General features: G+C 30.5%; 4 protein-coding genes and 1 pseudogene across 4 annotated transcripts; 1 reads left to right on the top strand and 4 right to left on the bottom strand.

Annotated features, from left to right (window-relative positions):
- Positions 1-970: 970 nt before the first annotated feature.
- On the bottom strand, positions 971-9,721 carry LOC145749457 (TATA element modulatory factor-like). Its single transcript, XM_082565226.1, has 24 exons — positions 9,277-9,721; positions 8,893-9,076; positions 8,450-8,775; positions 8,287-8,360; positions 7,925-8,030; positions 7,689-7,813; positions 7,484-7,541; positions 6,960-7,331; positions 6,636-6,721; positions 6,442-6,560; positions 6,241-6,340; positions 5,969-6,107; positions 5,600-5,742; positions 5,167-5,333; positions 4,937-5,093; positions 4,668-4,760; positions 4,203-4,359; positions 3,828-4,020; positions 3,401-3,566; positions 3,235-3,333; positions 3,000-3,146; positions 2,360-2,485; positions 1,976-2,086; positions 971-1,798 (listed from the first exon to the last, which is right to left on the bottom strand). Exons 1-24 carry the CDS (start codon positions 9,413-9,415, stop codon positions 1,772-1,774), a joined length of 3,414 nt encoding a protein of 1,137 aa, XP_082421352.1. The 5' UTR covers positions 9,416-9,721; the 3' UTR covers positions 971-1,771.
- Positions 9,722-13,438: 3,717 nt separating this feature from the next.
- LOC145764208 (guanine nucleotide-binding protein G(i) subunit alpha-2 pseudogene) lies at positions 13,439-15,394 on the top strand (annotated as a pseudogene).
- Positions 15,395-16,639: 1,245 nt separating this feature from the next.
- On the bottom strand, positions 16,640-19,268 carry LOC145751845 (CCR4-NOT transcription complex subunit 3-like). The gene has a single exon (XM_082567969.1). The coding sequence runs from the start codon at positions 19,211-19,213 to the stop codon at positions 17,057-17,059; it is 2,157 nt and encodes a 718-aa protein (XP_082424095.1). The 5' UTR covers positions 19,214-19,268; the 3' UTR covers positions 16,640-17,056.
- Positions 19,269-20,211: 943 nt separating this feature from the next.
- LOC145756939 (uncharacterized) lies at positions 20,212-22,326 on the bottom strand. The gene is made up of 7 exons (XM_082572405.1): positions 22,177-22,326; positions 21,987-22,074; positions 21,371-21,883; positions 21,062-21,188; positions 20,828-20,945; positions 20,575-20,762; positions 20,212-20,460 (listed from the first exon to the last, which is right to left on the bottom strand). The coding sequence occupies exons 1-7, from the start codon at positions 22,287-22,289 to the stop codon at positions 20,285-20,287; spliced, it is 1,323 nt and encodes a 440-aa protein (XP_082428531.1). The 5' UTR covers positions 22,290-22,326; the 3' UTR covers positions 20,212-20,284.
- Positions 22,327-22,338: 12 nt separating this feature from the next.
- On the bottom strand, positions 22,339-23,608 carry LOC145756956 (WD repeat-containing protein 82-like). The gene has a single exon (XM_082572406.1). The coding sequence runs from the start codon at positions 23,565-23,567 to the stop codon at positions 22,623-22,625; it is 945 nt and encodes a 314-aa protein (XP_082428532.1). The 5' UTR covers positions 23,568-23,608; the 3' UTR covers positions 22,339-22,622.
- Between the last annotated feature and the right edge of the window lie 1,671 nt (positions 23,609-25,279).

Genomic DNA, 25,279 nt, shown 5'->3' with positions numbered 1-25,279 from the left:
ATACGCAAAAATGATAGTTTGAAATATACGCATCGGTTTAAACAAACATTGTACAAAAACACTTTCAATTTCGATTTCAATAGTTGTAAGTTTAATAACAACTGCTACGTTTTAAAGCTATTTTTCGATGTTGTAACATTACCATAAATATATGTGTGCCACACTTATGCTATATTCGAAAAGAAACATGGAAAAGTTAATAGTATTTGAAGACTTTCTGAATAACTTTTTATTAAACTAACTAACGTATAACCTAAATAATAAAAAAACTCTATTGAAGTATTTTTTATGATCACTTAGATGACAAAACATTAACATGTCTACAAATTTTACAACAAGTCTGAAAATCCAAATAATTAAAGTTTTAAAACAAGTTCATCTTGCCTGCACTCTTTGTAAATGTGTTTCATATGATGTCATCTGTGACCGCAAAAAATCATAAACCGATGCCTTTCTCTTATCTTTCTCTCAAGTTGTCAAACAAAAATTCCGTTCTTGAAATTTATTATCCACATATTTAAAAAATTTTTATTAAAATTGTCGGAAAACTATTTTAGCTGGATTTCAAAATTTCAAACGAGGCCAACTTCAAAAATAAATATAGTTTGTATACTAATAATATATGAATAATACGCGTATTTACAAACCCTATAATAAACATTTTTAGGCAAGACAAAAAAAGCCGCTACACATAATTTACGTAAAATTATAGCATTAAACAAAAGCTATAAAATTATAAAATGAATCTCTTTCTCTATTATAAACCTATAATAGACGATCGGGTAGTATGTGTAGTCTAATTGCCCTCGGCAAATACACTAACAGGCCAAACACTGCTCTCAAAAAATGTAACAAACCAGTCACGATTCTGGAATATACAAAGAAACAATTCGACAACTTATTTCACCGAATTCCCTATTTAACTTTCTTGCTGGCCTATTTTAATACCATTTAAGCTCAGGTCTGCATAAAGTTTATTTATTTACTTAAAAGCAACGAGATTTAAGGGACATTAAATTGTCACTCGCCGACGCGGTAAGGACCAATGAAAATATTGCACTTTGATTTTCGCCTCTTGCGAAAAAGTTTCAATACATAAACGCAGAACGGGCGCAATGACTTGCAAATATTTTTTAACCTGCAGACAGGAGTTTACATAGCACCCAATAAATAAATAGAAGCAAGGAATTTGGTAACCGACATTAAAAATTTTTACAAATTTAAAAAATACTAATTTTTAACATATCGTTTGCAAGAAAAAGCTTTAAAATACGAATTACAATTTTACAAAATGCTTATGCATGAAACCAACTAAAATATAAATTTAGTTAAGGTTTTGCAATGCACTAAATAGATAAACTAGAATTTAGAAAATACTACTAAAAAGCACCGGACATTAAAATCGTTAATTAACTGTAATTTAATTATTATCCAAACATTTTTATGTGTAAGTAAAATTCTGTACAAAGGCTTCAAGTAAAAACTAATTTCTAAAATAAATAAACAAAATAGTGCTATTTCTGGGAAACATAAAATACTAGTAACTACCAATTATATAACTTTAAATTATCACTTGTTAAAATAAAGCATCTCCGACAATAAGCTTCATGAACAAAAATAATGTTTTGGCTTCAGCTTTTTCCACAAATAGACAATTGCTGACACGTGGTTTGGTAAGGCGAACGTTGGGGGGATTCCCCGTAACAAATAAGTGCAAAAACCGTGAATGAACGAACGGTTTTAAGGAATTACAAGGATCGGTCGAGTGACATCAGTTCTTTTTTAGTAACAAGTCGATCTAAATAAAACAGAATTTAAAATGTTCTGTCATGTTGTGTCTTAATAGCATAAAAAAGAAACTGGATTCCCTAAAAAGATATGTTCGTCATTATAACAATAATTAAATTAAAGAAACTAAAAAAAAATTTTTTTAATTATTAAAAAAAAAATTGAAAACCGAATTGTGACGTCATACCTGGTTTCTGTACATCGCTTTCACGTCCTCCAGATCCAACTTCAACTCCTCCGCCTCCTCCTCCTTTTCTCCGTACATCGTCAACACCGCGTCATACCTCGCTTTCATTTCCTATCATCAATTACGTCATTAGGCATCGTAAATGTAGTAAATTTTAATTTAACATTTTTAAAACGTAATGTTAGTTTATGACGTCATCTAATAAAGAATGACGTAAGTTGCTAACATTAAAGTCTTTAAAGGTAACGTCTAACCATCGCTTTATGACGTCAACAAATCGAACATTTACGTCATAACATTGACCATAAGACAAGTAATTTATAAACACCAAATTTGACCAAAAATATAAAAAAATTAAATAAATTTTTTGTAAAAAACATTCACCTTAAGTTGATGTTTAAGATCCTTGCCTTTTTCCACCGAGTTTTCGAGATCTTCGTTCATGTTTGTGAGTCTGACAATTTCCTCGGCCATCGAGGATCGAGTTCGTTCTAACGTGTTTATTTCACCCTAAACATATTTTAAATTAGCAAACCATTACTGTGAAAAAAAAAATAAATATTGAGACTGCAAATTTTGTCTACTTAAAATAAATCAAACACATATTAGATTTCAACAACAAAATTCTAGAGAATTTAGTATGTTACATGTATTAGGAGATTATAGAAATCACATTAAAAAAGTCTTTGAAAGATTAGATCATAGTAATGCATTATAATTTATAGCTTCTATTATACTTTACCATATTGCTATGCTCTAAATGAAATTGATTTTTTTCAAATTAAGATTTAATGTTTTGCATTACAGCTAATAAACTTTTACGATATTACTTGTTTCCCTAATTAATCTGTATTAAAATTGATTACCAACGTCGAATATTGTAATGCTAATGTATAATATAGGCATACAAGAAGTGATCCAAATTTTTATAAATTAAAAAATAATAAAGTAAATTAAAAATTGCAACATAGTTGAGGAGCTTAATAATTAAAATTCGTTGACAAAAAATGTTTAAAAAATTTACTTGTAACTGTGCAATTTCCCCATCTCTCTGTTTCAGTTGGGATTGCAAGTTTTCAAGCAATGCTGAACCACTAGTGGCGCTAGAACGTATGGTATCATACACACCCGACACAGTGGTGCTAGAGAGTTGTCTGTCAACACCATCAGCCTGTTAACACCATTTTTATTTAATTATTTTTGCCTTTGTAACCATATGCCGGCGATAAAATGGAAAAAATAAAATAGACATAAATTACATGATTGAATATTTCTGATCCATCTGTGGAGTCTGCATCTGTGTTAAACATACTTGCAGATCCAACACTCTCCGACCTACTTAACCATGCTAACCTCTCCTAAGAAAAAAACAACCCATTTAAAAAAATTCAAGATATATACAATTTTTTTTCTTATTTAAATCACCTTTTCTTTTTGAATGGCTTCATATTGTGCTTGAAATTTTTTACGATCGACATCAGATCTTAATTTTTCCATGTCAAGTTGATTCTCAAGAGTGAGTCGATCTTTTCGAGCTTTGGACATCGCTTCTGAGTGAATTTTTAACTCATGTTCATGATCTTGTTTTAATCTAAACATATTTTTCTCTTATATGTTTTTCGTTTTATTTGAAATATTTTAGCATTATAAACAGGTTCTTTTGTTCCTTAAAAATAATTTTAAAAAAATTAAAAATTTGACAACATTTTAAAATTTTTTTTTAATTTTTTGTAACTTCTTAAAAAAAAAACAATTAAATTTTTTAATAAAAATTCATGATGTTTAGATAGTAGTGACACATACTTGGAAAATCTAATTTACATCAAAATTAAATATACATATATAAACTTGCCTTGTAAAATTTTCATTCACAGTTTTCACTTCAGATTTTAAGCGCTCAACCTCAGTAGTTAAATTTTGTTTTTCATCTTTAAGATTTGAAACTTGTTGCTCAGATGAAATTAATTTGGATTTAAGGTCAACCATCAACATATTTGCTGATCTTTCTTTCTCTTGAGCAGTGGTGGTTTGTACGTGAGCATCAGCTAAAAAAAAATAATATTAATAACCAAAATATATTTTTTGGGAATTTTTTTGGTATGCTTTTTTTTATTTAGTTTAAAGCTTTAATATTTAAAAATAATTTATCAAATAGTATTTAAAATTTATTTATAGTAAAAAATTTAAAGTGATATCTTCAATTTTAAGTAAAAAAATTAAAACTTGCCTAGTCTAGCAGTCAGGTTTTTCTCAAGGGCATCCCAAGTTTTAGCTTGAGTCGAGTGAGTTGCTTGTAAGTTTTCCATTTGTCTCAACAAAGGTCGAGTGGAGTCAGATATGCTGTTACTCAGGTCATGATTGCGAATTTCAGATTCTTGCAATCGCTAGAAAAATCAAAATCAAAAATTTAAAATTAGTTTGGCTATAAAAAACTAAAATAAAATTAACTTGAGGAAAGTAAAGACAAAACTTGTAATTTTTTTATATTTATAAAAAGATGTACCACAGCATATTTCTTAAAAAAAAATCATGTATGCTAAAAAACAAAAAAAAAATGCTTTACATTCACTAAATGAGTGCAAAAGGCATGCAAAATGCATGATAAGATTATTTAACAAATAAACTGGTTTAACAAGATTCTTAAACCACATTTACTAAATATTACTAAAATCCAAAAATAAATTCTACTTACTTGCTGAAGATCTTTGATTTCTTTTCTTAGTTGATCTTCTTTTCTTGAACACAAAACTTCAGTTCTTTCAACTGTTCCATGAAGTTCATTTATCTTAAATTAAATTCCAAATAAATTGCCATTTATTAAAAAAAAAAAAATCATAAAAAAATATAATAAAAAGTCCAAAATACCAAAAGCAATTGGTATTTACATTCATATACTGTAATTTTGTGATATAAAATCTTTACCTTTTTTTAACAAATTAATTTTTTCATACGTAGAAATACCTGTAATACAAGCATGTGCTTTTGGTGTTCGTTATCTTGTTCAATTTTCTCGATTTGTTGTTGCATTCGAGCCATAACTATTTCCTCAGCTCTCTGTATTTGAGTTTCTTTCTCACTTTCCATGCCTACTTGTTTCTTGTGTAAATCAGCAAGATCTCTGCAAACAGAGTTTTTGTTTCATAAAAAAAAAAATTAATTAATATTTCAAAAAAATATATATATATTTATACTTGTATGCAGCATCCAGTGTGGATTGGGCAGCTCTTCTTTTTTCTTCAGCATCTTCCAACTTGTTTCGGAGGTCATCCACCTCTGCTGCTCTCACATGGTAAGCCTCAGATAACCGTTCAGCTGTCCCTCGATTCTCGCTACTCTGTCCTTCCACTTTGGAGAGTCTCTGCGCAAAAATATTCAAGTAAATATTAAATAAATGGTTTAAGAAAAACTATATAAATATATATTGTTAACCGTGTATGTAAAAAATTAAATCTTATAAGGTATCGTTTTTAAATCAAAAAAATTTTTTTTTTTCTATTTAATGTGTTTGTTACGATATTTCAAATAATATTTATTGTTTGTGTAATATTATCAGTGATTCACATTATCAAATATTTTAATATAAATTTGTTTTTATTTTTAAATCTACACCATTGATTTATTCACCTCATTGAGCTCTTTATTTTCTGTTTCAAATTGGGTAATTGTTTCGTTTGCATCTGTTACTGCTCGTTCTTTATCAGTTAACTTTGACCTTAGTTTTTTAATCAAATTGTTTTGTTGTAAATGCTGTTTGGACAGCTGTTCACCTTCAAATAAAAAATTATCAACAAAGTATGATGATAAATTTAGTATAAATTAAACATTGTGTCTGAAATACTGTGTTTTTAGAAAAATATTTATGCATATTAAGAACGCACTTTAGTATTAAAGTAAAACTTGGTCAATTAAAATTTTAAATACTAAAATATACCTTTCTAATTTTAAGCACTTAAAAATATAATTTTATCCACAAAGCTTGCAAATAATTACTACCTTCAAGTAGGAGACCTTGTATGGACTCCTCCTTTTCAGTAATCATGTGTTGAACCTGCTCACTACTTAATCTTTGACTTAAATCAGCAGTTGTTGTTAAAAGTTGGTTTGCTAAACTTGACTTTTCCATTTGTAAACTCTGCATAAAAATTTTGTTTAGTTGCAAAAGCAAAACAGAAAAAAAATTTTAAATTGTTTTTAATTACTTTAAATTTTAGTAAATTTAATTAAACAGTTAGCACTTTAAAATTGTAATTTTTTGAACACTTTACCTCTATAGTTTTATTCATTTCGTCAATTGTGTTTTCTAATTCAACTGTTTTTTCATTTATTTCTTGGGCAGCCATTAATTTGGCATTACCAATTTCACTTCTAAAATAAAAAAAAATAATATCAAGTAATTTTAAAGTGCAAATGTTAGTTAAACCTTAAAAATCCTAATATTTACAAAACAAATTCATATTTTTTTCTACCTTAAGTTGTCGTTTTCTTCAGATAAACTAGCGTTGCTAAGGCTTAGAGAAACAAGTTGTTGATCATAAAAAGCTAATTTTTCTTCGGTAAGTTGGTCAACAGATGTTGAGGATATAACCTTAAAAAAACAGTTTAGTAAAACCATAAATTTATGCAAAAAAAAGATATTAAAAGCATTTTAATTTTGTTAAACCTCTTGCTTAATTTTATCTTCTTTGTCATTAATGTTTGTTGGATTTTCAACTGGTTTAGATTTCTCATTTATCTCCTGTGATTCTTCTGTAAAAAAATTAAAACAATATTTATAAGACAGTGTTAAAAATTTTACATAGCTTCTTTTTTTAATTTAAACAATCAATACATTCGATGCAGTGAAAAAAATCAACAAAATAAAATTTTCTATTTTTCGAAGTGCCTAATTTTTTTTCATATTTAAACATAAATTCATAGTATAACATGACATGGCTACCAAACCAACAAAAAATCCGATTATTTTAACAAAATAAAAATAACTAACCCTTTTCATTGTTTGTATGTTCCTTTTGTTGATTTTCTTTTAATTCAGTTTTATTATCTATTTCAGTGGGTTCTTTTTGTTGTACTATTTCACAGCTATTCAAACTTTGTTCTTGAACATCTGATAGGAAATTAGTTTCAACAGTTTCTACAATATCAGTTTCTGATTCAATTGGAAAATTATTTTTATTTGCCCCCTCTAAATCATCCTCAAGTAATTCAAGTTTGTTAACAGTTTCATTGTTAGCATTTTCTTCTTCGGGTTTATCATCAATTAAAATTTCTAAAACATTTTTTGTCTCTTTTTCAACTTTATCCTCTATTGCTAAATTTTCTTTTTGTTCTTGTACATTCACTTGAGTTGTGTTTGGATCTAAATCCAAATAATATACAATTTATTATTTAACAAAATTGACAGTAAGCACATGAATATGCTTTACTAAGCTTAATATGTTTATATAATAAATTATTGTGTTTACTCAATATTTATTAGGATTTGCAAAAGTTAAACTTTAAATAGCATACCAAAATGATCAGTAAATAAAACTGGTGACTTATATCCTACATTCTCACTCTCATTTACCTGTAAAATTAAATATTTTCAAAAGAACACCAAAATTAAAATAAATTTACAAATTTGCAGGGACTGAAAAATCACTTAACAAAATTTACATAGCCTATATCATAATTTCAATAGTAAAAGTATTAACAAACATTAAACTACACTTACAGAAAGTGGTGATGTAATTCTACTAAAGTCTGAAGCTTCACTGCCGATTCGATCAGCAAAATCACGAGTAAAAAAATTGTCCATTGTTCCTGGGTAAGTACCATCCAATTCACTAATTTTTGAATCTTAACAAAACAGAGATTTATTTTGTATCCAAATAGTTGTCATACAGAGCTTAATAGTAAAGGATTTCAAATTTTAATTACAATCTATGAAAAAATGAAACGTTATTTTACTTGTAAAAGTGTCACTGTAAACACTCTCGTGGTCAAGAATGTCAATTTCACTGGAAGTTGCAGTTGACCCACCACATGGAGAGTCTCGCATGTGATTTGAAATCTCCTAAAAAAAATACATTTTGTAATTTAAAAAAAAGTGATGCAAACTACTGTACCTCCAATGTTTTTTGGAAATTAAAAAAAATATTACCACAACACAATTTTAATTAACAATTGAAAAGCATAAGCATATCTAAACTATCTTATGCTCTATAAAACCCTGAGTATCATAAAAAAGAAAATATTAAAATGAATAGCAATTGCCTAATTAAATTTTCACATATCTCTGTGATTTAAGATTTTTGAAATAAAATACTAACATGGTCATTGTTTTCTTTAAGGTGTTTAGCTGGACTGGTCTTTAAATTTATGTGTTTACAATCACCATTAAAATCTAAACACAATAAAAATATTTTTTTAAATTTTAACTAAAATAAATTATAATACAAAAAATTTATGTTCAAAAGCAAAAAAAGTTGAAACCTGGTGTTTTGCTTTCGCATTTATTTATGTTATTCAAAATAGGTGTTGGGTCATCTGAAATTAGTTTGTGGCTGTTAGTCAATTTTTCTGTGACTGTTTCTTGCATAAAATCCACACCAGAATCAGTGAAAAGTTTCTCTTCTTCAAATTTATTTTCAACAACAGAACTTGTCATTAAAGATGATTCAAAAGCTTGATTATTGTCCACATTATTTTCATGTAAAGTTTCTTGTAAATCAATAGTTGCTATGTTCTCATTTTGAGTTCTGGGTTCTTTTATGAGCAATTCTTCCTGTTTTAAAGATGTAGGCTCTAGGCTCAAATTTCTACAAAAAAGTAAAACTTAAAAAAAATTGGAAAAAATGCTTTGGGCAGTAATAGTGCTAAAAACTAAAATAAAACTTTAAGTATAAAATACAACTAAGAGAAGACATGTTTCTTACCTTACGCTGTTAAATTTATTTTCACTAAAAGGTTGTCTTTTTGTCAGTGATGCACCAAGTTTAGCTGGTTTCGATCTCTTCTTAGTAATATTACTGTTTACCTTCCTCTCTGCCGACAATGGTCGATTTGGTTGTGTAGTAACTTCATCAGTTTTAGTTTTGGATGAATTTGTATTAACTGTACCTACAAATATATTAAAAATACTAAATTAAGTTATACTATCTTAGTTTAGACACACAATTTCAGAATTTTAATGCATATAATATACATTACACAAAACAGTTTACTTCAAAAAAAGTTTACAAATTAATTATGGTATGTAACTTAAACATTTTACCTAAACTTAAAAAGAATAATCAAATTACAATTAAGAAAGATATTACCAAGAGATGTTGAGGTGTTTTTTAATGTTGTCACAGATCCATTTCCGTTTTCATCTTGAATGTCCAAAACTTTATCTATCCTCTTTTGAGCTTCATTCAGGGCAGATTTGGCTAAATCAGATATTGTAAACCAGCTCATTTCAAAATCTATTTTTAAAAACAGTTACATTTTAATTGGTATAACAGTAAAACTGAAAAGTAAAAGATATACGCGTTCGTCCATACGTTACGTCTGTACGTTTGGAGAAAAAAAAATTACGAATGTGAAATATAAATACTAATTACTTTCGTAAAACAGGTTTTAAAGTTTATATTGGTAATTTTAAATAATAAATATACAATTAAGATACGTTATTAATGAAACAACAAAACTATCAAAACAAACAATATAATTTAATAATCAAAACAAAGATAAACAAAACACCATTTCCAGTTTTTCCACTAAGCACAGCTGATGACAACAAGTAGCAGGGTTTCCAGCATATTTTTATTGTATTAAATATTCAAATTTGTGCAACGTCGTGACATAAATTATCACATACAATAATTTTGTTAAAGTAAGTATGTTTATAATGATTAAAAATACCCGATAAAAGCGTAAGTGCTGCAATTAAGCTGTGCTTCTGGTAAAAATAAGCTAACAATTAGGTAAAAGAATGCTATTAACATTTAAAAAAATAAATTATTTAAAAAAATTTTAATAGAAATAACCATTTTGTTACATTCCTTACTAAAAAAATGTCGTAGGTCAACATTTTTCGTACATACAAATTGTTTTGACTACATTTCGTATTACAAAAAATGTATTATGTATTACAAAAAAATATTAATATTTGTTTAAAAGGATTCTACGTTCAAGTTAGCAACAGAAAAGAAATTGAGTAATTCCTTAACAAAGTAGTGCTCTGCAAGAAACGTATAGCAAGATTTTCGCAAAATCGATTTATTTTTTTTATTGTCAACCTTGTCAATATCATTAGCAACTTTTGTTTTATTAACAAATAAATTTTTACCATTTCAACGGGGTAAAATAAATCAAAATTAATTATCCCTTAATAAAACAAAACATTTAAAAATCTATAAAAACTTTCAAACTGTAAAAGAGAAATAATATTTGCATGACAGTTCACATTTATGTTTTTTCGACTGATGTAAAAACATTTTCAAATGACTGCATTTTTCGTGCTAATTGTGTATAATGTAAAATTGAGACATTTTACTGTGCAAGATGCACGTTTTAAAGAAACTCGAAAATTGCGGCATACCTGCTCTCAAAAATCTAAAAGAGCACTCTAAAAAGAAAAACCCTTGTAATTCAAGTATTTTTGTTGGTTAATCACAACAAAAAATAAAATAAACTTTGATAGTAATTCCATACAATTGGGCGTTTACAATTAATTATTGATGCGATTTTATAGATAATCAATCGTATACCGACGACCTAGTGTGACAACGCGCTGCATTTAATTACATAATTTAATCGAACCCGTGTTGATTAATAATTAAATACAGCATGAATTCATCTCTGGTTTGTTTTGATTTTTAAAGGTCCGGCGGGGTGACGAAAAAGCCAACTGTTTAACAGCAAATAAAAGAATTACCCCTCAGTAAATGACGTTCTGCATATTTGTTTAAAGAATGCATGAAGCCAAACTGCTAACCAGGTCGCCTCTTCGTTTTTCGACTGAAAGCGGCTCGCTTATACTCACACTATAGTGCGTGTGCACCAACATAAACCACAAGTGTAATACATCCGTCGTGCTTGCACACACACACGCAATTATTTTGCGTTGATTCACTATAGATAGATTTTTATTATCTGCCGTAGTCACCAACTTAATTATGGATTGCAGGGACTGCATATTTTAATATTAAGTGAGGTAATATAATCTAGACTGGAGGTATTTCGGCGCGTCTCAGCATGCAAATTATTCTTATCTAAATAATTAAAAAGTTGTGGGTATTGTTGAGAAATACATTAAAAGAAAGGTGAGGCCATTAATTTAGGTAACGATGTCAAAGTACGAATACACTTCATCGACAAAAGCAAATGCTGATGTCACTGTATATTTAAATTAAGAACCCGTGCACGATGATGACGAAACCCAATCAATTGATTGACGACGATTGGTGAAATAAATCAATGATAATAACTCAGTATACATGAAAACTGCCGCTAATGAGGACGCAACTTATAGTACGTGCTCCACTAAATGTCAGTTTGAGAAACGATTTCCTATAAAATATGTCAGATGTTACCTATGTTCACTGAACTAGCTTCACGACCAAAAAGTCTGAAAATTGATGTACGTTTAATTGAGATGATTACAGTAGAAATTCGCCTTGTACTTGCTAGTATGATTTCCGAATACATAATGGGTATGAAACCTAAATTACGGCTTTGCCCAAAACTTATGGCGTATGTTGATAATTTTAAGCAATTAGGTTAAATTCTATTAGTCATGGCAACTTACTTGTACCTAGAGTGACCCTTACTTAACAAAGCAAAGCAGTTAGACAAAACAGCAAAGCTTTTAACAGTTTTAAATAATATATAAATATTCAAGATTTTTCTTATTGCGATTTTACTAAATATAAATACCTAATTTGCCAGCAGTCATTTATTCCCATAAATATTCAAGAACGTATAATAATAAATAATGTATATAAAACAAAAGTCGTAAATGGAATACGATATTTCCGGGTTGATATTACGCAGCTCTCCAGAGATTAGTCAAGTACCGATATATAGTGAAAATAGACTTGGACTGCAGTGTAGTAGACACGTTCAATATGCCGTTCTATTCTGGTTAAAATAAGCAGACATTCCTATGTGTTTACATTTGCCCAGCAACATATTATCTGTGAAGTCTATAAGGTAGAGCGAGCAATGACGTATTAAATGTAATTTAATTAGGCAATAACAAAGAGGATAAGGGCTCTTTTTACTATGTAGCTATCTATATAAAACCTAAAGTACTATAATAAAACTAGATATCTATAAAAGGCAATAACAGATTATGTAAAAAAATTCTATGCAGAAAAAATAAAGCTAAATTTAAGAATGTATTATTCATATAGCGATTCGTCGCATGTATTGTCAGAAAGGGTAGGCTGTATACAAGAAGGGAAACAAATAAAACCATGAACAGCTAGCTTTCTTACTGAAGTGTATCAGATAGCTACTCAAGTAACAAATTTAAAGGCTAGCGACACAGCAATATGTTTACTAGGTAAGGATGTACACAATATTTGGATTGAGTATTACTCGGTAAGCATGTTAAACATCAAAATTTGGAATGTACAATCTAGATATAGCCCGAAGGCATAAGTTTAAACATAATAAGTAAATTAATACGCTGAAGGCGTATCTTTGGCAATTTATTACTTACCAGAGTACGGTGTGTATAATATTTTCAATACATCACATTATGTAGGTAAAGCACTTTGAAGTCTAACCTCGTATAAAGTGAAATGTATTAGCGGTTTTCGACTTCGTTTAACCCTGCTTGCGCCTAGTCGTGTTGATGTTAAAATGCTTTGTTGTTATAGGTTTCAAGTTAATTTCCTTCCATATTGGTGTGATATAGGAAAATATACGTTTTATTATCGTATACAAGCCTATAGGTTGATGATGATAGAGAATGTTAGCTCAATATTTAAATAATAACGACTTTTCATTACAAAGAGGTGAATAGCAAACTCGTACGCGCATTGATGTGTGTAATAAAAAGTTAAATATACTAAATCAAGTGGGCGTAGCCAGCAGCGTTAGATGGTGAATAAACAGTTACGAAAATAAAGTTGTGACCTTATCTAGCCGAGGTGGAATAACAGACTATACGGTTTTCAAACGATTAGTTCTAATAATATAAAATGGTAATTTTGGTAGTAACTAACTCACGTATCAGACAAAGTTTATTTCATAATTACCATTACATGTGATTTCCCCTTTTTTAGTCGTCTGTAGTAGGCTACGGTTTATTGTTAATAAGAACAACATCACGGGATAGCATGATACAACCTACTTCATTTTTTAATTATTTAAAATAGCTTGTAGGTTTTTATAATTAATTGGAGGTTTTTATTAGTAGCCAGCTCTTTTAACAACCACCAAACGCGTCGTTAAACTTTAATGATTTTTATTGCTTTTTTCAGAAACAGAAAGTAATTTAATTTGTTGATATACTAGTTTTATGTCAACTGATAGCTGCACAAAACAGGAAAAATTACTCATTTCAGAATGGGGTGTGCGTCTTCTTCAAATGAAGATCCAAGTGCTTCCAATCGATCAAGAGAAATAGATCGAGCTATTAAAGAAGAATCAAAACATATAGACAAAGAAGTCAAACTTTTGCTTCTTGGTGCTGGTGAATCAGGCAAAAGCACAATTGCCAAACAAATGAAAATTCTGTACAAGGACGGTTATTCCGAGAAAGAAAGACATACCTTTACGCACGTAGTATTTGCAAATGTCGTACAATCAATTGTAGCCATCGTGAAAGCGATGCCAACCTTACAAATCGAATTTAGCGAACCAAAGCGACTGGAGGATGCAAAAATAGTCCAGTCAGCAGGGCAGAGTTTAGGTGATTTTGAATTGTCGGGTGATGTAGGGGTTGCAGTGTTAAAGCTTTGGGGAGATGACGGTGTACAGACATCCTACCAAAGGTCAAGGGAATATCAATTAAACGACTCCGCAGCCTATTACCTAAACGCCCTTGAAAGGCTCTGCTCAGCAGACTACGTACCTACCGAACAAGATATCCTTAGAACAAGAGTTAAAACAACAGGCATTACCGAGACCAGTTTTAACTATAAGAACCTAGATTTTCGTTTAATAGACGTGGGTGGACAACGTTCAGAACGGAAGAAATGGATTCACTGCTTTGAGGATGTAACCGCGATTATATTCTGTGTTGCACTTTCCGCCTACGACCTCTTGTTAGCCGAGGATGAGGAAACCAACCGGATGCATGAAAGCATGAGGCTGTTTGACTCGATATGCAATAACACGTGGTTTCGGCGAACATCAATGATTCTTTTTCTAAACAAAACAGACATTTTTCGCAAAAAGGTTGAGGTTTCGCCTCTCTCGGTCTGTTTTCCTAATTACACCGGCGAGAACAATTTCGACCAGGCTGCAACCTACGTGCAATTGCAATTCGAGAACCTTAACCGACATAAGGAGAAAATGATTTACACACATTTCACCTGTGCGACTGACACAACGAACGTGCAGTTTGTGTTTGATGCGGTATCTGACGTCATTCTAACCAAAGTTTTAGGCGAATTGGGTTTAATGCCCGAGTGAGGGCCAATTAATTGTAACGAAGTGCGGTTTGTATGCGGATTCCCTGGACGTTAGCAACAAACCGGCGTTCGGGCACAAAAACGAAATAAAACAGGCCTGTTCTATTGAATGGGAATACTACAACGTGCAGATTGGCAACAGTTGATACTATCCATGCGTAATGCACATGTCTATTAAAACTCCAAAGGAGAACGCCGTGCAGTATTGACTTGCAAATAAACTTTGTTTTTCTGGCACATTGTAACACAAATATCGTGAATAGTGTTTTAGTGTATTTATTCTTAGCATATTTAACAAAACGACTCACAATTTCTGCGTAGATTATATCATATACGTACAATAAGTCTAACGCGAGTATATTGTGTTCAAAATAGCATCTGATTTAAATTATAAATAACAATATACGGATTTGACTATTCTTTTATAAGTAATAGCCAAAAATAAAAAAAAACTTAATAACCCTTTAAATAGACATATAAGTAACCTCCTATAGGTTTATTTACTTAGTCATGGTTGATGTAATGTATAATTGGATATCTTATTATAGTATGTTTACTAGAAAAATTTTAATTGTGTTTATATTTCTATTAACGTATTTAATTTCATATTGCGTAACGACCATTAGTTGTGCCCATTACACAATCGCAAATTTCAAAGCGTAGTAAACCGAATTGTAAATACGATGTTATTGCAAAACACGCGCGACGAAATTGTTTTTCAATCATTACATTGTACTTACCAATAATAAGTAATAATACTTTATGTTGAACTTTGTTTACCCGATTTAACCCAATAAAATCTTACAATGAAGTAAGGGTGATAAGTATAAGGCAAATACCATTGGTGGAATGCATACATAGCAACTAAGCTTGCTACAATTTGCATGGCCATGTTAAAAAGGAGAAACGCTAAAACTTTAAAGCGTGGCATCGTGGGTTTAAAAGGTCAGGAACAAAAATAAACAAAATTTTTTAAATAAAAGCTAAATGCCCTTATCTAGTATCTAAGGCAAATAACTACCCCCTCTATCTTCATATATTGATTAGGCTACATTGATTACGCTGCTTTTTAAGAACTCGACTGCCCATTAATATTAGATCAGGTTGTGGTGACCTTTCTCATAAATATTACTAAAAATCCTATTTTTGAATTCTTACTTACGTAATATATCAATTAATCAAAGATGCTCAGTTTAGTATATTTCGTATGTGGTGCTAACTTTAACTTATAAGATAGCTACTTCCTTAGTTATTTCTATTTTTAACGATTGGCATTTCTATATGACATTTTAGAGATCGTTAATAATCTTCCATGGCATTTGTTTACCAATTTGTACAAAATTGGCACATCAAAATAATTCTTTTCCCATAAAAAAAAGTAAAGTCCACGAATTAAAAGTTCAATCGTGTACTAATGTCTTTGCCAACTATGTTAGATCAAATAGCCATATTAGCTTTTTAGCACTTCTACTAAAAAGTTAATGAGCTGCTTAAGAGCAGTTTACAGTAATATTCCCAATAACTTATGCCTGTCAATTTTAGGGTAATTAGTGTGTTTTTTTTATATAATTTGACAGAATATTTTGGGGCAGAAAGAGTAACAACACTGCGTTTTATTAGATCGGGTCAATGTCGGGGTTGAGTTCAAGCCCAAATATCTAAAATTTATGCCCCAATAGCCCTTTTCGTGCAAAATTTATAAAAGTTAATACTCTATAATAAAATGTAAAAAAACTACAAAAAGTAATATACAAGGTGCCAAATTTCTTACCACAAGATGGTGCAAAAGGGATATATGTCAAGCAACTTTCTTACACTACCTCACAACTTTTAAGTACTGAATTAAACCTGCTTTAAGTAAATATAACACTTAAACATTAAGTATCTATTTCATTATGAACAATAAGGATCTTAATTTGTTAACACTTTTTTTTGTAAAATCAATAGGGTGTTCATAAAATGGAAAATTTTGTTTTACTAGCTTACAACTACCAACTAACAACACAAAGTTTATATTTTTTAATTCCTCTTTTATTTGGTCTGAGGGAAAAAGATCAGACTGAAGGTGGCCACAAAGGGTTTTAGGAGATCTTTTTGTCAATGATCAAATACGTTTGGAAATGACATGTGACAACAAATTATCTGTTTTTAAACACCAGCAACATTTTATTAAAAGAAAGCTCTTAAATTTAATCAAAAAGACAGTGGTATAAAAATCTGGAATAAAATAATTTAAAAATTTTTTGAAACTCAAACATTAGTTATGAAAATATAATTTGATGCCACATGACAAAACAAAATTAAGACAGAAAATTTAGAAACTTTATCGATAGATTACTGGTCACTGTTTGCCCATATTTTTTATTTTGCAACAACTAATGTCCATATTTAGCATTGAAAAATAACGCCAGCATTTAAAAAACATTTCATTGCACAAGATGTGTTATGGAATGTTTTTTGTTGTTCATTATTGTAGTTCTCGATCTTCTAAGTACCGATATTCAAACGTGAATCCTTCTTTTTTGCACTGTCCCCATTTTTCATAGTCAAAGTAGATATACGTTCCCTGTTCAAACTCATCAGTGATAGTTTTGGGCTCTTCATGGCGTTGAAACCACATCATATACTTAGTGTGAAACCTCCAGGATTGCTTTTTCAGGGCCTTGGCAGCCATATATTGTGCTTTAGTTGCCTCCATATAGTAGAAAATAAAGAATAGGGTCTCCGTTGACAGCCTGAGGTAAAACTCAAGCGAGTCGTGATGAGGCAAAGGTGCTTGGTGGTAATAGGTTGGAGTAGGGCACGGGTTTCTTGGAAGATAATGTCGCAGCTTTTCTGAGTCGGATGGGTGAGGCATATGCCTCCAACAGGAATCGAGCATTGCTTGTTGATACAATTGATCTTTACTTAGTGAAACAGGCCCAAGAGGTGCCACACCTAACAAGGGTTGTATTTTAGCTTCGCCAATTCCACTCGACATCTGATGAATGGCATTTTTTTGTTGTTGAACCAAAGAAGTTAAATCAGGTCGATTTTGACTTGAAACAGAACTTAAAACATCAGTTGTGGTATGAGAAAACACAGGGGATGTGGCACTATTTTGCTCCAAACCTGCACTCAAAACAGCTTGCTCGGCAATCCTTTTAAGTGTGTTTAAGTTGAGCAACTGATGTGGACCATTTTGGGAGCCATTTAGCAAAGAATTGGTGGTTGAAAGCATTGTGGAAGGTGCAATTGTGGAGGTTGGTGAAACAGAACTAATTGGTTGGGGTTCCGCCACAGTAGATTCAATTTTCTGAGAAACTTTGGAATCTCCGACAGAATTAATGCTTAGAGACTCAACACTTGACACAATGCTGTTTACAGCACTCCTAACTTCGGCATTCGACTCGTTGTTGTTGTTTATATGATTACTGATTGCCCAAGAAGATTGTACTTCGTTTAACAAAGGTGCCTTTTTAGTGGGTGAAGTTGAATCAGATGCAACAGGTGAGATTACAATTGGTCTTACAGACTGTGATATAGATACATGATTGGTTAAAATGGACTGCATTCCACCAGCCGCTGCTGCATACGCCTGGTTATTGGTGGTGCTGGAAACTTTAGGTGGTAGATTTGTTGTAGATGTTGCAGTTGTGGTTATTGTTGCCGAAGAAAAAGACAGAAGTCTTGATGCAGTTGGGCGCTGGGTTGAATTATTATTGGGTTTTCTGGGTGAAATCAAGTCATCGGATTTGATGCGCTTTTTAGACTCGTCTTCTTTAGATGATGTTGAATGATTAGTGACATTTAAAGGTGAAGTTGGAAGATCGGTGGATCGATTCACAAAAGCAGAACTATCTTCATCTTTAATGGGATGACTCATGTTACTAAAACTGCTGCTCAGTTGTTTCTCTCCGGGAGAATTTGTCTGAACTGCTAGAGATTCGTCGAGACCCATATCTTCGTAAATAAAATCATTATCTTCATATTCTGGTTCTTGGCAAGCTTCAAGGTAGTATTCAATATCATCTCGAATGTCATTAATCTTGTCAGCATTAATAGACTCGTTATCTAACATCCTTAGTAAGGTTTCCAAATTTTTTATGTGAAATCGATGTTTCTCCAAAAATGCTTTCAGGTCATCGACTCGTTCTTGCTTGTCCCGATCCAGTTTTTTCTTGCGGGAATGCGAGTTAAAAGATTCGATTTCACTTTCAAACATGTCAACTTGCTGATTGATGTTGTCTATTGTCACTTGAAGCCATTGTCTCGTTCTATCTCTTTCTTTTTGCGCAGGATCAACTTTTTGAGCTAGGCCCAATCCTTCTTTCGAATATGCTTTTGTCTTGGTCTCCCTCTCAACAACTTTAAAACGTTCCATCTGGGTTTCGATTAGTTTTCGATAATGCAAAATAGGACTTTTATCCTTAACATCATTCGAAGCATTCCATGTTTTTAATTGATCCCTTAACCGCTGCAGCTTTTTTATTTCCTTCTTCAAATCGCTTTCGTATTTCTCCTTTTGATTGGAATTATTGGCATTGTGATGCTTTTGCCAGATGTCTTCAAATGTGTCCACTCCTTCCTGGATCTTCTTAAAACAGCGATCCATCTCTCCCTGTAACTTTCTTTTATCTGCCATGATGTTTGTCCAAAACTATGAATTACGGAAAAAAACCATTGACATCGAAATTGAAAATATCTTACTAAAAATATAACAAACAGTTCTAGGTTTAAGGTTGTTAACTTGTTTTTTTTACAACATATTAAATATGATTGGCTTTATGGTATGCAGATTAAAAATAATTGCAAATTGGTTATGGCATATAAGCAGTCTGGGTAGGTAAATGTATATGTTTAAGTTGCCACGTAAAGCAATAACTTAATACTAAAAAAATTCTGGGTTTGGATTAATTTATAGTTTCCGTTATTAGTTATCAGGTTATGGTTTTACTTAATCTAGTTTGGTAGTTCTATATACCAATTGTAAAGTTATAAAAAAACGTTATTAGTTAGCCTTAACCTTAATATTATTTAAATTGTACTTTAAAGAGTAAAAAACTATAGGTTTAAGGTAAAATACCTTATATTTAGCGAAAAAATAGAAAAAAATTAATAACTTTAGAAATTAAAATTCAGCCTGCCCATTGTTAATTACGCTAATGACAAAAAAAAGTGCATAGTGCCACGCCACCAAACTTGATGACCCATGCCACGTAAATAACTACTGTAATATCAATATATAACGTACATATCATGTTATAATTTTTTATTAATTATAAGTATGATGCACAAACCAAATTATTTTATTTAAAAAGCTAATATAATCAATAGTACAAACTTACGCGCTATCACAATCGATAGTGTATTATATAACAATAGTTTTAGAAACCTTATAGCTACAAGGTCAAAAGCGTTTTTTAAATGCCATCCATTTCATTTTTTGTGGTAAAAAAATAAAAATATAAAGATTGGCAGAAAAAATTAAAAACTAACTTTGCATTTACGCTTATTTACCCGCAACATGATTTTTTTGACTAAACGCCTTACCTATTTCAACAAGCTTTAACCTTTTTAGGTTATCTAGGTCTAAAACTTATGGTTTACCTAATTTCGAATTTTTAAATAAAATTTCAATAACATAGTCATCATGTTATATTATAATATACAGCACAGTGTAATTTGCAAGTAAAATAAAAAAGCTTGCAGGTTTTCACATATCCCCCACACTCCATTTATACATTTCATCATTCAATGCAATTTGATTGGACAAAGATGTATAATATTTTTTCTCGAAACCGTTAGATCGATCAACACCATCCCACCTATAACCTGGCATGATATTGTAACGATTTGGTTCAGGTGCTGGACCTCTATATTTGGGTAAATCTAATAAACATTGCAAACAATTTTATTAGTTAAAAAGAAAGTTGTTCAAAATGAAAAAAAAATTACTTTATCATATAGGCAACATTTTCACATATAATTGCAAATACAAATTACTTTTAATTTTTGAGCCACTTTCTTGTTGTTTTTTCCTTGCAATATACTCTGCCATTGGGTCTCCAGCTCTTACTGTTTCCCTTCTTAATTTCTCTAAATCCTCGTCATCATCATATCTTGCAAGTGGTTTGTTTGATTCATGCATTGTGCTCGAGACAGCATCCGCGATCATTGCTGCTTGTTTCATACTAAAAAAATTTTTATCGCATTTTTTAAATAAGTTTAAAACAATTTCAATAAATTGGAAATTTACCCTTTTCCCCATCGACCATACTGTTCTTCCTTTCTTTTTCTTTTTTCGATTTTCTTATCCTCTTCTTCCTTTTCCTTGTCTAAATTGACTCTTTTTCCATTTTCGCGACGAACAGTAGCTAAACAATGTCAATTTGTCAAAAAAATAATAACAAACCTACTAGTTTTTTGACTTTTCATTAAGAATAACTTTAAAATTAGTTTGAAAAAAATTATTTAAATTTAATTTTTTTACCATTTCCTTTATATTGTTGTGCAAGTTGATCAAGTTGTGATTCCTTTAATTTTCTTTCCCTCATTTCCTTTCTTAAAGATTTGACATCAGTTAATCCACCCGTACCTCCCCCTATCATATCCTTCTTCTACAAAAGAAACAAATAAAGGCTTGATAAATCTATATATGTATAATTAAAATTTTTGAGGTTCATTAAAACAAAATGTATATAAATAGTTTCACCATTTTGTGCACTGTAAAAAGACTATAATTTTAAGCATTTAAAACCAAAAAGTATACTTAATTATAAAGTTTAAGCACTTTGACTACCTTTTTGGAATTTTTTCTTCTCACATCTAAATCAGAGTCACTGTCATTGTGTCTTTTAGACCTCTTTCTATCAACATCTATATCACTGTCTGAGTCCTGTCTTTTGGAAGGTCTTGATAGTTCCAAATCAGAATCAGAATCTGCACGCTTCGATTTTGAACGAGGGATATCAATATCACTGTCGGAATCACGTCTTTTTGAATTGGATTTTTTTGTTCTTGGAACATCAATGTCACTATCTGAATCATGTCTTCTTGATTTTGATCTATCTACTTCAAGATCAGAATCTGAATCATAGCGGTTTGATTTTTTATATTTTGATTGTTTCAAACTAGAATTATCTGAATCCGAGTCATGTCTAGTTTTATGTTTTATTAAAGAAGAGGAATTGTTTTCATCAGAATCAGAAGCTCCCATTTTTTTCCACATTTTATTTTTCTGGTAAGCATCCAATTTTTTCTCTTTTTCAGTTCTGTTGTCAATTTCTGTTATTTGTGGTTTTTCATCAGCTGTCTTTACAAAATAGAAAAAATAAATTAGGTTAAAATAATTTCTTGATGCACCACTTCTACTCAGCGTAAAAGTTTTATTAATTAACTATAACAATGCTACTTACAAGTAATTTATCTTCAAGTTCATCATCACTTTGTTTGGGAGCAATATTGTCCCAGGATACATCATCATCAAATATTTTCATTCCTTGTCTGAGTTAGTTAACAAATTAAAAATAAAGTTACATAGAAATTACAAATAGCAAGTCTATATTAACTTTATTAAATACATTAAATAAAATTATCTTAACTTGCCTTAATGTTTTTATCTTCTTCTTTTTTTTCTTTTTCTTCAGACCTCCAGCACTATCATTTGCAGCGGGAGATAAATACCTTTTTAGATATTCTTCCTTGCTTAACCCCGACATGTTTAGAGGTTTTTTAATCTAAAAAACTTAGAATTAAGATTCTAAAAAAAACAAAGTTTAATTAAACCCAAAAAATAAGAATCAATAAAAAATTGATATGAAGTGCCAATGTAAATAAACCCGAAACAATTTTGTGAACATTGAAATTAATGTAAAACTGTTTACAAATTAGATTAAATTAGGTTTTAAAATCAAATAAGTTGTGTCAAAACAGTGAAAAAATAATTAAGCAATAGTGTTGTAACACCAGCTTATCAATTTTAAAATAAAACTGAGAAAGACCAGTTTATCAAAAAAAGGGCAGTGGCAGTAAAAAGTTTTTAACAAAAAATATTACTCCTCTGCCGTTGGAAGCCAAAATGACATGTGGCTACACGTTGATGCCAACATCATATATCGAGGATTAAACTTAACACATTGAAGTGGGCCTGGATGCTTTCCATCCAACAAAGCCGTTTTACGAAAATTTTCAGAGTTCCAAATATGAAGTTTTCCATCTTGGGAACCAGACAAGATATATTGCGCGTCAGGGCTAAAACTGGCCTCTAATGGAAGGCCTTTTGTGTTTAGATGACCCTTAAATGTTTGTAAAGGCTGCCCCTGAAATGCATCAATTAATCGAATCACTGATCCATTTGTAGAAATTAGAATTAGTTTTCCATCAGAACTAAATTTAAGACCTGTCCAGTCACAATCCTTGTCCTGTTGAAGCCTGAAAGTTGTAAAAGGTCCTTTATCAAAAGATCTTAAATCATACAACTTTATCATTTCCGAGTTTATGCCAGCAGCAAATATTAATCCTTCTGGGTCAAATGAAGCTATCGGCCGACCAGGAAGATGCATTAAACCCTGGCAGTTGGGCGAGCGAAGATCCCATAGTCTTACTGTTTTGTCAAGCGAGCCGGAAATAAAAGTGTCGTCAACTGGTGACATACATAAGCACACAACTCGCTTTGTGTGACCACTAAAGTATCTTATGTACTTGTTATCATGTAGAGATTGGTAGCGAATTGCATCATCTACTTTATTTGATCCATATATAACAGTGTTTCCGGCATGCGTATAGTTTATGTGATCCACCCCGTACTTTTTGCTGTACAAGGTTCGTTTTACTTTTCCTTCATTTGCACAATCGTATATTACAATCGAATCATCATCGCTTCCTGAAATAATAGATTCACCATTCGGTGCAAAGTCAATGCTGTTTATGCGCTCTGAATTCTCTCGGAAAACTTTTGCAACACAAAACGATTTAATGACAGAATCTCCTAGCTTCATTCCTTATAAATAATATATCTACCAAGTTGTCCTAATTATATATTTCTGTCAACAAAAAAATATGCAAAAAATTATTGAAAATACATTAACACACTATCATAAAAATATGAACCAAGTGAAACATGTAAATTGGGATAACTTTTTTTATATATAAAACTTAAATGTTTAAGTAAGCATAGCAGCAGTTATTTTTTTAGAAACTGTTCTAAATGCCTGTGATATTTTGTTTAATTAGTCATTACAATACAAAAACCATATAAACTTATTGCTCTATTTTAAAAGCTATGTTTTTTTCTTTTAACCTAGTTTCAGTTTCTATTTGATTGTTTTTTAATTTTAGTTCTTGCTTAATTTTAAAACTTTTTTTTCCATTGTCAATATCTCGAAGTAGCTCGATTATTCGCCGACAAATTTGTCTCTGTATTTCACGTCTTCGATTTGCATTTTTTCCTGGTACAGAAGGACTACCGTCAGCATAACTCCAATCAGGTGTATCAATAATTTCACCATACCCATTTGCCAAATGTCTATGTTTTTTCAAGAAACCTTTTTTTAATTTTCCATTTTGTGTTGATGTTAAACTGAGTGCACGATTATATATTTTAATTTCAGAAAACCATATTTTGGAAAATTTAGTAAAATTTATTCTTGACAAAACTTTGTAACTCATCATCTGATAATTAAATAAAACTAAAATTAATTTCAAAAAAATGTTATAAAAGTTTGTAAGTAAAAAGGTTTGGATCTCTATTAGTTTCGCACGCATGAATTTAACAAGGCAGTAGAACCTAAGTATGGCAATTGTTCAACCAGACATTAAAAATTAGTTGAAATATGTTTTAATGAGTATAACTTAGTCCGCTTTACGAGTCAGATGTGTTAATGGGTAAACTGAATAAGTGAGGGTTAGGGTAAGGATTTAATTTAGGCAACCTTTTTGTTTAATTACATGTGCCGCATTTTGGTTACACACCCTGTTTATGTAGGGCGTGCAAAACTAATAGAGATCCAAAGGTTTAAATTATTAGACCCTGTAAACAACAAAGAAAACATATCTTTAAATAATTTAGTTTGCACATGTTATGCACGTGTCGTGGACGTGTTCAAATTATTTATTAACATTATTCTTAAATCAAAATTGCGGCAACCACCATCTGTCAATGTCTGAATGTCTGAATGTGCACGTGGTCTAGTTATAAATCTCCAGACAGCCAGATTTTTTACTGCATGTTTACCAAATCTCAATAACTACAAATGTATTTTATTTTTACAAATAAAAATATTATTTTACAAATAAAAAGGCAACATAACATAACGTGCTTTTTACATAAAAGCCAAAGCAACAACAAAACGTGAAAATAAAATTTTAAAATGTGGTTTCCAATACAAGCAGAGGACAAACTTTTTTTTATTTTATTATTCAGCAATTTTACAAATCAAATATTAAACATTTTTTAGAAAATATAATTAAATTCAATAATTGAAAAATTTTACAGTAGTTTTTAACGTAAGGACCAAGGAATATTAATGTTACGATTCTGATATTATAATGTTAGTATTTCAAATATTGTGTACACATTATTTCACAAATGATTCGTCAATAATCAAAACTTTATTTGTATTACTGATTAAGTCATGCAGCAATTTGACTCAAAAAAAAACAAAAATAACCTATTCCTATTTGGTAACATATAAACAAACATTTTAAAAAT

The sequence above is a fragment of the Corella eumyota genome, chromosome 1, assembly GCF_963082875.1.
Source record: "Corella eumyota chromosome 1, kaCorEumy4.1, whole genome shotgun sequence".
In the NCBI taxonomy this organism is placed as follows: Eukaryota; Metazoa; Chordata; class Ascidiacea; order Phlebobranchia; family Corellidae; genus Corella; species Corella eumyota.
Note: the sequence above shows the minus strand (reverse complement) of the source record. Positions and strands in the feature narration are given on the sequence as shown.